The 12437-nt window shown below is 37.3% G+C and overlaps 1 protein-coding gene across 2 annotated transcripts in view; it reads left to right on the forward strand.

Annotated features, from left to right (window-relative positions):
• Positions 1-12437, forward strand: part of ankrd11 (ankyrin repeat domain 11) — a 220112-nt gene that overhangs the window by 192284 nt on the left and 15391 nt on the right. For both annotated transcript variants that reach the window (XM_067998032.1, XM_067998031.1), the window contains 3 exons: positions 367-514; positions 2374-9065; positions 9956-10054. In XM_067998032.1, coding sequence (XP_067854133.1) covers positions 367-514; positions 2374-9065; positions 9956-10054 — 6939 coding nt within the window. The remainder of the gene's footprint in view (positions 1-366; positions 515-2373; positions 9066-9955; positions 10055-12437) is intronic.

The following is a 12437-nucleotide window of genomic DNA, read 5'->3' on the forward strand; positions in this document are numbered from 1 at the left end:
ACTCAGTCACATGTTAGTGTCTTCAATCAAACTTAAATGTACCATGTTCAGTCAACCAGAATGCTGATTTCATATACTCTAATCAAATATCTAAAGAAAACAGCATACCTTTATTGCAACAGAGTTTCTGAATACTACCTTTTCTGATGCAGCACTGTTTAATTCAACATAAAGCAATAAAATGTATAATAATGATTCAGTCCAGCAGAATGTATTTTTAAAAACTAGAGTAAATAATGATCAGTTTGGCAAAATGGGGTAGAGGCTTTAATTTTACTTAAGTAGCTGCCCAAAGAAGAAAATCTACAGTCTTGGAGTCAAGTTATTGTTATATTATCTGAACCCATTTTTTTTGGACTTCTTCAGGTAGTGAAGCTGCTATTGAGATATGGAGGGAATCCCCATCAGAGTAACAGAAAAGGAGAGACACCACTCAAAGTTGCCAATTCCCCCACCATGGTGAATCTGTTACTGGGGAAGGGTTCCTGCAGTTCCAGCGATGAGAGCTCAACAGGTGAAAATAGCAAGAGTTTATTAATGGATGCAACTTTATATTATCTGTTGCTTGATAGTAATTTGTGGTACCAGTGGTTTTGCAGTGTGCCTTAATCAATCTTAAACTGTTACTTTAATCAAAGAAGTTTAAATGATACTAGCTTGTAATAGATTTTAGTACAGAGGTTTGGAATATTCCTGATATAAGATTGTTATACTAATTTCATTGAAGTTTAAATTTGTCTGATCCCAATTTAATATTCATTAGGTCCTTTTATATAAAAAAAACTATACTGGAAAAAGTCTTCAGTAGAGCACAGATGCAGAATTTTACTTAACGCACAAAAGTGCAATAACAATATGAATTATAATAGTTTTGTGCTGTGGAAAGATAAATATTTTCAACCATTTAAGCACTATAAACAGCAGGGCTGTGGGAAAAGAGCAGAGGTGTGGGACTAATTGGATAGCTCCTTTAAAGAGCCTGCACAGACACATTGGGCCAAATGGCCTCCTTCTATGCTCTATGATTCTAATAATCTCGGCATCTTTTAAAATACATTAACTTTAATGTAACACAATTTCCCTGTAAATTTCAATACTGAGCATTACAAAACAGATTTGCAGTATAATATTTTACAGACCATCAAATTGACAACAGTGCACTTCTGTTATTTGATTATATTTCAGTCCTCAAACAATTAAACTTGGAGATCATGAACATGCCATTTGCTAGTCCTTTAGGGTCGGTTTCAGATTTACAGAAATTATGTTTTAATTTAACATAATCCAACAAATGGGTAATTTGTATTTCTTTTTTAAAAGAAATACATTCACAAATGTAAACATTTTTGTATTGCTAAATTTACTATAATCTATGAAATACAATTCTGTCATAAATAAATTGCTGGCATTGTTCTGGTCATTTGTTCCCAAGTCCCAGTTTTGCTCTTTATGATTACATAGAATTCGATAGATTCCTGATTAACAAGGGAGTCAAAGGTTATAATAGATAGACAGGAAAGTAGGGTTGAGATCACAATCAGATCAGCCATGATCTTATCAAATGGCAGAGCAGGCTCAAGGGGCCGAATGGCCTACTCCTACTCTTAATTTGTTTGTATGTATGTAGAATTTTACAGCACAGAATGGCCATTCGGCCCAACTGGTTTATGCCGGTGTTTATGCTCCACACGCGCCTCCTCCCACCCTACTTCATCTAACCCTTTCGACATGTCATTCTATTCCTTTCTCCCTCATGTACTTATCTGGCTTTGTCTTAAATGCATCTATGCTACTCGCCTCAACTACTCCCTGTGGTAGCGACTTTTCCCCATTCTAACCATTCTCTGGGTAAAGAAGTTTCTCCTGAATTCTTTATTGGGTTTATTAATGACAATCTTATATTTATGGCCCCTAGTTTTGGATGCTTTTATCAGTGCTGTTCAACATAACATTTTTGTTTATGCAATTGCATTGCATATGTAAAGCACATATATTCTGGTGAAGGAATAACAAATATAACATTTTATTGCCATTTTTTTCATTCTTGGCACTAGGAATATTGTCCAGCCAGTGATAGACAACCTTTTTATGTCATCAAATATGGTTAAGTATTATGGAAATTTTTCATCTCTTTTAAATGTTTTTTGCTGTGAAAATAAGCACTCAATTGAAATATTATGGATATATAGAAGACTAGACAACCACAAGATAAGATCAGTCTACACCATATTCCATGAATCTTAAGATTTGTAGGGCAACTTAACAAAGGTTGTGCATCATCATTTTATAAATTGTTTTTAAAATGGTGCTGTAAAATTATTTGCTTGCATCTTCTCATATTTATTAATTTATATGCACTTTATTGCCACTTAGAAACTTCAGAAGATGAAGATGCTCCCTCAGTTGCTCCTTCCAGTTCAATTGATGGTAATAACACAGACTCTGAATTTGAGAAGGGCCTAAGGCACAAAATCAAGCGACAAGAGTTATCTAAAACAGTAACACCAGTTAAGGATGAGTATGAATTTGATGAGGATGATGAGGAAGATAGAGTACCACCTGTTGACGACAAGCATTTGCTGAAAAAAGATTATAAAAAGGACTTAAAAACGAACAGTTACATTTCTATTCCTAAATTAGAGACAAAAACTTACTCTAAAAATTCCCTTCTAACACCAAAGAAAACTCCACGCCGTATTTTATCTGACACCAACAGTTCAGATGAAGAGGATAAATTAATACGCTTCTCTCCTCCTCTTACCAGGCCTTCGGTGCACTCCAGTCTGTCCAATGCAAGCTCTAAACAAAGAGAGTCACCAGTAAAAAAACAGCAAAAAGAAAAATCAAAAGTGAAAAAAAAATGGAAAAAAGAGGTGAAAAACAAGGAAGTCAGATTGGGTAAGGATGAAGACCAATTCAATTCATCTGTAACAGAAAGTAATGACTCAGAAAGTGAGGAGGAGGATAAAGGTTCCATACAGAGTGGAATTAGCACGAAGGACTCTTATGTGAGCCTGAAAGAATCAACAATGTTTTCTTCACTGTCTGCATCCTGTTCTTCCTCTCAAGGGAGCTATGTGTCATCGAAGCATATTCCCAGTCTTGCGGAACAACATTCTAAACCCTGGCGAGCTGACAGTTGGAAATCAAACATGTCGCCAGTCTGGTCTGATGTGAGTTCTTTGTCAGAATCTGTGAGAACGCGACTCACAAGTGAATCTGACTATTCTTCAGAAGATTCAAGTTTAGAGTCTGTTAAACAAATGAAAGAGAAGAAGGATCATAAAAAGAAAAATCTCCTGGATGGAGATGTTACAGAGAAGAAAATGGCAGAAGATATCTTGAAGATTTTGAACGCTGATGGAATAGTTCGGAAGCTTGATAAGCAGGGCAAAGTTGTTAAAAAGCATAAAGTGAAGCACAAGCACAAAATGAAAGACAAGGAAAAAGGGAGATCACCATGTATTCTGACAAGCCATGATAAGTTTTCAAAAAGTGTGAGTTTAGATATAGAAGAGTCTAAGCAAAAAGCAGACAAATCTTTATGTGCTGAAAATGAAAACATTTCAATTGACAGAGTAAAAATAGTTAAAAATGACAAGGAACAATTGAAGAAGGAAGAAAAAGAAAAACCTTTTGAAGTCAAACACGAAGAAAAAGAGTGGTTACTCAAAAATGATATAGGGAAAGCCTGTAAAGAAGAGAAGTTATCAAAGAAAATCAAAGACTCTTCCAAAGATAACTACAAATCTATAAAAGAGGAGAAAGACAAAATGTTGAAAGTAGATAAAGAAAAATTCTTTAAAGAGAAAGAAAAATCTTCTAAAGAGGAAAAGCTTAAAATCCACAAAGATGATAAAAAGAAAAAGGCAAAGGACAAATGTTCAAAAGGCGAAAAACGTTCAAAACCAAATAAAGATAAGACTCAGAAAGATGACAAGGAAAAACTAAAAAAAGAAAAGGCTCGCAGAGAGGATTCAGATTATGAGGATACGAAAACTAGGAGTCAATTTGTAGACAGTGACGATAGGTTCAGTGTGTCTGATGATCATGAAGATAAATGGTTTTCAGATTTGTCCTCTGATTCTTCTTTTTATGATTTAAAAGGAGAAGATAATTGGGGTATTCCAATTAAAGACTCCAAGGAACACAAAGATTGCACAACAGGGAAACTGGTTGTTGAAACTATGAAAGAAGAATTTAAGGAAAAGAAAAAGGAATCTAAATTAAAAGAAAAGCGAGAACTAAATGAAAAGCGCCATGAGAAAGACTACATGAGAAAGAAAGATCGAGAGTATGTAGAAAAAAGTGCAGAGAAGAAAAAGGACCCATCTGATAAACATAAGTCAGGGCAGGTCTGTCTTCTGGAAAAGGAAAAAAAGAGAAAAGACTCTTCTGAAAGTATTAAAGACCGAAAAGATAAAGATGCCATTGAAAGCATTAAAGAACGCAAAGACACTATTTTTGAATTCAACAAGGAAAGAAAAGACCTTAAGGGAAAACCGGAAGATGCCAACAGAAGTGATTCAAAAGAGTGTGGGGGTGAATCTTTCTTCAAAGAGAAGCTTGAAAGTGATTTCAGTGGAAGAACATTGGAAGCAAGGGAACGACACTATTCCGGGAAAGAGAAGGACAAAAAAGATGGAACTGAAAAGAAGGACAAAATAAAAATTGAAAAACACAAAGAAAAGTCTAAGGAGAAAGCTTCATTGGAAATTGAAAAGGAAAAATTAGAGAAAAGCATGATTGATAAATTCTTAAAAGACAAAGATACTGATAAAGAAAAGCTATACAGGGAGTTGGGTGGTTTCAAAGACAAAAGGGAACAAAAGGAAAAGAACAAAGATCTCTGCAGCCGCGACAAGGACAGAAAAATGTCATCAGAACTAAGTAAAGAAAAGAGAGAGAAAAATGTCATGGAAAAACATACAGAAAAGGATAAAGACTTTACAGAAAGAAAGGAGAAAGAAAAAACAGATAAACAAAAAGGAGCTGATCTGGAACTAGGAAAAGAAAGGAGCTGGCATAGCATAGCAAATGACATCTTCACAGATGAAAGTGGGGATGAGATAGATTATTCTGACAGAGAACTTGGAAATAATGAGATGTGCAGAAGTGATTCACTGCCTGAAAAAGAAGAGACGAAGGCAGAGAAGGAACTTTTTCCACCTGAAAAACACAGAAAATACTCAGCAGAGAAGCAGAAAGATAAAGAATTCAAAGATAAGAAAAAGGATAAAATATTAACAGACTGTGGGAAAGACAAGAGAGAGAAAAGTTTGTCTGAAAAACATAAGGAGAAGAAAGATAAAGAACTAGTTGATAAATTTAAGGAAAGAAAGGACAGAGTGTCAACAGATTCAAACCTGGAAAAGAAAGTCAAGGCAAAGCTTCCAGAAAAGATAGAAAAGAGACACTCCAGTGATGAAAAGTTGAAAGGTAAGCCCAAGGAAAAAACTGACAAAGAACTTCTATTAAAAGAAAGAAGGCTTTCAAAAGGAAATACTGTGGAAGAGGAAAGAAAATGCCCAGAAAAACTGCTAGATACAACTTTCAATGAATTTAAAGAGGATTCCAATGACAAGATCAGTGAAATTTCATCTGACAGCTTTACAGAAAGAGCACATGATTCTGCACTGTGTAGTTTAACTGATGTTTCGACTGTTGGTCATCAAGATATTTCAGAGGAGAAGTTAAAGGATTCTCTTTCCATTTTGTATTCACAAGAAAAAATCAAAGAAAAAGAGAGAAACAGACATTCGTCGTCATCATCATCGTCAAAAAAAAATCATGAAAAAGAGAAGATGAAGAAAGAAAAACGGGATAAGTCAGAGGAATTCAAAGAAGCTGCTGGTAAAAGAGAAGGTCCAACATTTGAACGAGAGCCCTTGATATCTGATAGTGATTTTATAAGTCATTTTATAAAAGTTGAGAAAGAAGATGATCTAGACAAAAGTGGGGATGTCATGTTAAGTGAGAAGAAAGATAAGAGTGAGTCTGAAAAGGAATTGTCTAAAAAAGTAGAAAAAGAAAAAGTCTCTAGTGCTTTCATCAGTATCAAGGAGAGGGATAAAGACAAAAAAAAGAAAGACAAACATAAGGATAAATCAAAAGATGACAAAGAAAAGCACAAGGAAAAACATGGAGAATTCACCATGGTCTTCAAACATTCAAAAGAAGAACAAAAGTCTGGACTTAAAGACTCTCTTCCAATAGTTAGAGAGTCAGGTGGGAACAAAGAAAAAACAAAAGATGACTGTTCTAAAAATAATGAAATTAAACAAAAGGAAAAAATCAAAGAGGGTGCAGAAAAGGACAAAAGTGAATCCCTTAAGTTTAGAATGAATGAAAATGATAAACTAAACCAATTAAAAGAAGTATCCCGTAAGGACAGTAGGCCTAAAGAAAAACTTTTAGGTGATGGAGACCTGATGATGACCAGCTTTGAGCGTATGCTAAGCCAGAAAGATTTAGAAATTGAAGAACGTCACAAAAGGCATAAAGAAAGAATGAAACTGAAGGAGAAGATGAGACACCAGTCAGGAGATCCCAAGTTGAGGGAAAAAATCCGAAGTACAGAGGAAATACGTAGGAAGAATTTTGATATGCTAACCAAAAAAGCAGGTTCACTTGACTCTCAACAAAGGGACAAAAAAATTAGAGATCAAGGACCTGGTCAAATTATGTCACCAGATACAAAGACTCAGCCAGTTACTGGTCCAGATGTGAAAGACTGGCTTTCCACTCCTGGACTGAAGGAGAATTTACCTGCTTCACCAAGGTCTGATCAAGATAGACCCACAGGTGTTCCAAAACTGACTCCAATGGTTTCTTGTCCAAGTTATGAGGACTTAATGCCTACACCCCATACGCCTAACTGTGTGAATGAAGATTTTACTGATCTGTTTGAAGGAATAGAGTCCCAGAATTCAGTGTCCATGTCAGCAATATCCATGAATGCCTGTTCCCCATCCTTTTTTGATAGATATATAAATGTCCCCATTAGCATTCAAGAGAATCCAAATCAGACACCAACTAATGCTGTCCCTGTCTCCATCCTCTATCGATCAATGTCAATGGATACCAGGAGGCCACCAGAAGAAGAATTTAACATTAATTCTGAGAAATTCTACAGGCAACGGAGTGTGCCAGCTTCAGCAGACTATGAAGCTTCTATTCCTCAGCCGATGGAGGAGAAATCAGTTGTTCAGTCTGAAAAGTTCTCTGGCTTGTCCCCATCATATGTTTCACCTGAGTATGGGATTTCCTCACCACAACTGGAACAGTCCCATTCTAGAGTGGTCAAGTCATTATCTGAAAATCTTACCCCTTCACCTGAAAGTGTACTTAATCATTTGCAGACAAAACCTTTGCCATCACATAAACTTGGTCAACTGGAGCCATCTCTAGATAGCTTAGTTACTGATTTTTGTTTGCCATTAGAATCTTCAGAACAACCACCAAATACCCCTTTGATTTCTCCTAATTCAACTTTAAGTGCCAGACTTCTACCTATACCTGGAGACCAATTTACTCCTAATGATTCAGCCCAGAATAAACTAAGCTATCCATCTTCTCCACACAGACCATGTGAACAGCTAAGCCTGAGCCCTATGCATAATTCATTGGATCATTCAGTGAGTTGGTCAGTGGGTTCTGAGTTGCAGCTGAAATCACCTCAAAGATCTCTCAGTGAACCTTCCAGGCCCCTTTGTCTTCCAGAACCCATGCATGCCACAGCCATGCCATTTGTTTCCTCTATTTCATCTCCTTTCCCTGAATCCCCTGTCCAGTGCCCAATGTCGGTCCCTGACTCAGGGCAACTTGAGGACAGAGGTGATATGACAGGAGTGGACCAAAGGGAAGAGTCAGCAGCTTTAGATGATGCTATCCCATATATGTCTCCTATTAGAACAAATTCACCATTTGATTCCTGCAAGCCACTTCCTGATGAATCTGCTAGTAGTGTGCCTCCAGAAACACAAAACATGGCAGTGGAAAACCAGCCGGAACCAATGATGGTTTCAGAAAAATGTAATGAACTACAGCAGAATATTACTTGTGAAGACCAGGAAGAACCCTTACCATGGAATGATCCGTTTCCAAATTCCATAGATGATCTTGATCTGGGACCATTTTCACTTCCAATGCTGCCATTACAAGACAAAGAAGATCCAGACATTGAAATGACAGGGACCGAATCTGAAGAAATTACCAAAATAAATGACACTCATGATTCTGCAGCTATGAGTACTTGTACTGAAGGTATAAATCATTCTGCTGTTTCATCAGGGGAAGAACATGAAGCTATTGGTGAGTTCCTAAAGACAGAGCCCACACTAGTGGAGAATAAAATTGAGGATAATGTTAGTAACATAACTGTAGAGAAGACCTCAGTAAGTGCTGAAGAGATCGGAGAAAACGATATTCAGCTTTCGATGCAGCATACTGAATCGAGTACAGATTTTGAAGATAAAGCTGTTGAAGTTACTCCTAGTTCTGAGGCAAATGACATCATTCTCAAAGTACCTGAAGCTACAGAGGCAACAGTTAAACTAGTAACTGAGGCAGCAAAGCCAACCAAAGTAGAAGAAATCCCTCAACGAATCACAAGGAACCGAGCACAAATGTTGGCTAATCAGAGCAAACAAAATAACGCTGTCACTTTGGAGAAGGATACTGCTCCAGCTCAATTAGGAAAAGCAAAAGGGCGATCAGTGGAAGAGGATGATACACAGGCACAGCATCCACGCAAGCGAAAAATCCCTCGTGCAAATCATCAACCAATGATTCTCAACGCATCAGCACAGCAGACCCGAGAAATGATCCAGCAAACATTGGCAGCAATTGTTGATGCAATTAAATTAGATGAGATTGAACCATATCACAGTGACAGATCAAACCCATATTTTGAGTACCTTCAAATTCGTAAAAAGATTGAAGAAAAACGTAAAATCCTGTGCTGTATTATCCCACAAGCACCTCAGTGCTATGCTGAATATGTCACTTATACTGGTTCCTATTTGCTGGATGGAAAGCCTCTCAGCAAACTCCATATCCCAGTGGTAAGTGGAAGCCTTGATCAGTTCTTAAAATATTTCCCCCCAATTTTCTCCCTTCTACTTTTGCTGGGGTACAGTTCCATGGGCACCAATTGCCTTCTGGTATCTTGCCCAAGTAATCAATCTTCATGTGTGAACCTAGCCTATGATTGTCAGTGAGCTATTCAAAGATGGAGGGCATCACAGCTCCAAATTATCGTGTTCTGCACAAGCACACACAGTCCAGTCAGTGTCACTGGATTGCAGTTGGTAGCAGAACCATGGCTGATTCCCCCCCCCCCCCCCACATAGTGGCCTCTGAAGTATTTCTGTGGAAATTAAAAAATGTAGTTCCTCAAAACAATATCTGTTAAACAGCAGTAATTTGTCCAGTGGAATATATGGTCCAAAACTGAAGTTACATGTTTATTACATTTGAGCTTTGTCAGGTATTGCTTATTTTTATATATAATACACGTTATATTACAAAATACACAGGAAACCTAGATATTGACAATTACTTTCGATATTCTAGCAACATGCTAATTTTTTTATTAAGAACTTTTAAGGTTTAACTAGTAAAGTAGGTAACAAACATAAGTGACAATCTACTGAATTGATCGCTATTGTGTGGCTCAACCCGCAACATTTTTTGTTATGATTTGGATGTACAATTAATACAGCTTAAAAGAAAAAAATTGTTGTTTTGGAAAGATGCATATACATGGTAAGTGGCATTAGGTTAAGACATTTAAATTGATGGTAGGTGGCGTAGCTGGGGTGAACAATTAAAGAAGTTATATCTGAGGGCATTTGGTAATGTTTGTAGACAACCTTTGAAAAGTATCAGGATTTAATAATATATAAGCAGGTGAAAGATCTCTGCTTCTTTAATAATCTTTCCAATTTCATAGATTGCTCCACCTCCTTCTTTGTGTGAGCCACTGAAGGAACTCTTCAGGCAGCAGGAAGCAGTGCGCGGGAAACTGCGCCTTCAACATAGCATTGAGCGGGTAAATTATGTTCCTTTTAAACAAATCTATTTGCTGGCAGATGTGGGTTAAAATTTCTTTTTTTTTCCTGTAACAATTTATGAAGTGTATCTACAATCTAACAGAATTGTTAAAATTCATGAAAGGGTAATTCCAGTCTGCATAGAGTTGTATGCTAAGATTCAAGTTCATTTTGTTTTTGTATGTGGATGTCAGATCTAGCTGCTTGTAAATCCCATATAGCTTATCTAGATTTATAGGGAAATGGATTAAGAGTTGTACATAAAACAAACTTTTGAATAATGACAGTTCATAGTTATTGATCCCATTTATTATCTCACTGTCTCTCAAATTATATATTGCAGCAGGTTTCTGTTCATACTTGTACATCTGACTTCAATTATCCTCCTGTGTCATCATTCTAGTAAAGACAAAAAATATCTGTCCATGACTTTTATTAACATAAAATGATCAACTTCAGAGTTATCTTTATTCCTTAGTTGCTCCCTTCCCTTGCATTTCATTTCACCTGCCATCTTGCATGCTAATAATTTGGCAGTACTAGAATTTCTTTGCTTGCCATGGAGAGATGTGTCACCCTGTGTTCTTATTTTTTTTAAATCATGGCAAATCAGTCTCAGCCTGTTAGAGTCGCCTTTATGTTCCCACGTTGAAACAAGACTTTGGGAGGGAACAGGATGAGAAGAGATGGGGGAGTCGGTGTTCAATTAATGGCCACTACACCTGAAACCACATTGCTTCTAAACTGCATAGATAGCCATTCTGGCTTCTGCTTCTGATTTTCCCCCTCACTCCCCCAACCTCCCCACTTAGTGGTGCCACTAATGACTCCCAGAACTGCAAGCACTGGACAAATCATATGAGATTCTCATTTTGTGAGTCAGCTACACACCTGAGGCATTGCCTTGTTCTTGAAAACAGAAACATAGTTTAAAGCTGCAGTATCTGTCACATTACACGTGGGCAAATGCCCAGACAGTACCTTAACAAATCTTCACTGATTTAGCCTCTGTGAATTGCTGATTTTCTTCTGTTGTTAATGACTGAGTCTTGTCTCCTTCTAACTATGCAAAGAAGTGTACTGGTAGTGTGGGCAGTCATGGAGGTCACTCTTAGCTTAATTTTGGCTCAGTTGGTAGCACACTCCCCTCTGAGTCTGAAGGTCATGCGTTCAAGCTCCACTCCAGGACTTGAAAACATAATCTAGGCTGACACTTCAGTGTATTGCTGAGGGAGTGCTGCATTATTGGGGGTACCATCTTTATGAATGAGATATTAAACTGAGGCCTAGCCTGCCTATAAGAATCCCATGGCACTGATATTTATCTTGTTCGTTGTTTGTGCTGTCGCATTTTCCTACATAAGAGCGTTAACAGCATTTCAAAAAAAATAATTAATTGCATGTGAAGTGCTTTAGAATATTCAAGGATGCAGAACACCCTATATAAATGCAGGTTCCTTTTCTCTTTTTTTTGCCACTCTTTTTTTTCATTGTATCTCTCATTGCCTTTTCTTTGTATCTTTCTTTTCTCTGCCTCTTACTTTTCACAGCCTGCCTGACTGTGACGCATGCATTTTTTTAAGCAAATTTTGTGCGTATTCAGAAGATGTTTCCACTTGAGGGGTAGACCAGAACTAGGGGCCATAAGTATAAGATAGTCACTAATAAATCCAGTAGGGAATTCAGGAGAAACATCTTTACCCAGAGAGTGGCCAGAATGTGGAACTCGCTACCACAAGTAGTTGTTGAGGCGAATAGCATAGATGCATTTAAGGGGAAGCTAGGTAAACACATGCAGGAGAAAGGAATAGAAGGATAGGCTGATAGGGTTAGATGAAATAGAGAAGGAGGAGGCTTGTGTGGAGCATAAACACCAGCATGGAACTGTTGGGCCAAATGGCCTGTTTTTATGATGTACATTCTTCGTAATTCTATGAGTGATTTTAGTGCTGGGAAATACTTCATTTCAGACAACTAGTGCTAGCATCAAACACTCCCGGATCAGGTAGAACAGTCAGATGCAGCGATAAGCTCCCTTTGTTCTGCTGCAGCAATGTGCCTCACTCCAAACTCGCGTACCTCCCAATACAGAGCTTCAACCTGGGACTTTCCTGTAGATTAGTACCATACCAATGTGGTGCATTTACCACTGAGCCATCAAGGGAGACCCAACATGCTCTTTAAGTGACTTGTTTTACTCTCTTTGGAGGAGGGGTGGTCATGAAAGGAGAAAATTCAGTACAATTCATCTAAAGAAAAAAGAAATCCACGCTGAAGATCAAATGTGGATATTCAGATAAATTTGCTATTAATTGCATTAATTAACTTTTCTGTAGCTAGAAGTTTTAGGTCAGCTACTAACGAGATATTTTACAAATTGTT

This window comes from Heptranchias perlo, chromosome 16, assembly GCF_035084215.1.
Source record: "Heptranchias perlo isolate sHepPer1 chromosome 16, sHepPer1.hap1, whole genome shotgun sequence".
NCBI lineage: Eukaryota > Metazoa > Chordata > Chondrichthyes > Hexanchiformes > Hexanchidae > Heptranchias > Heptranchias perlo.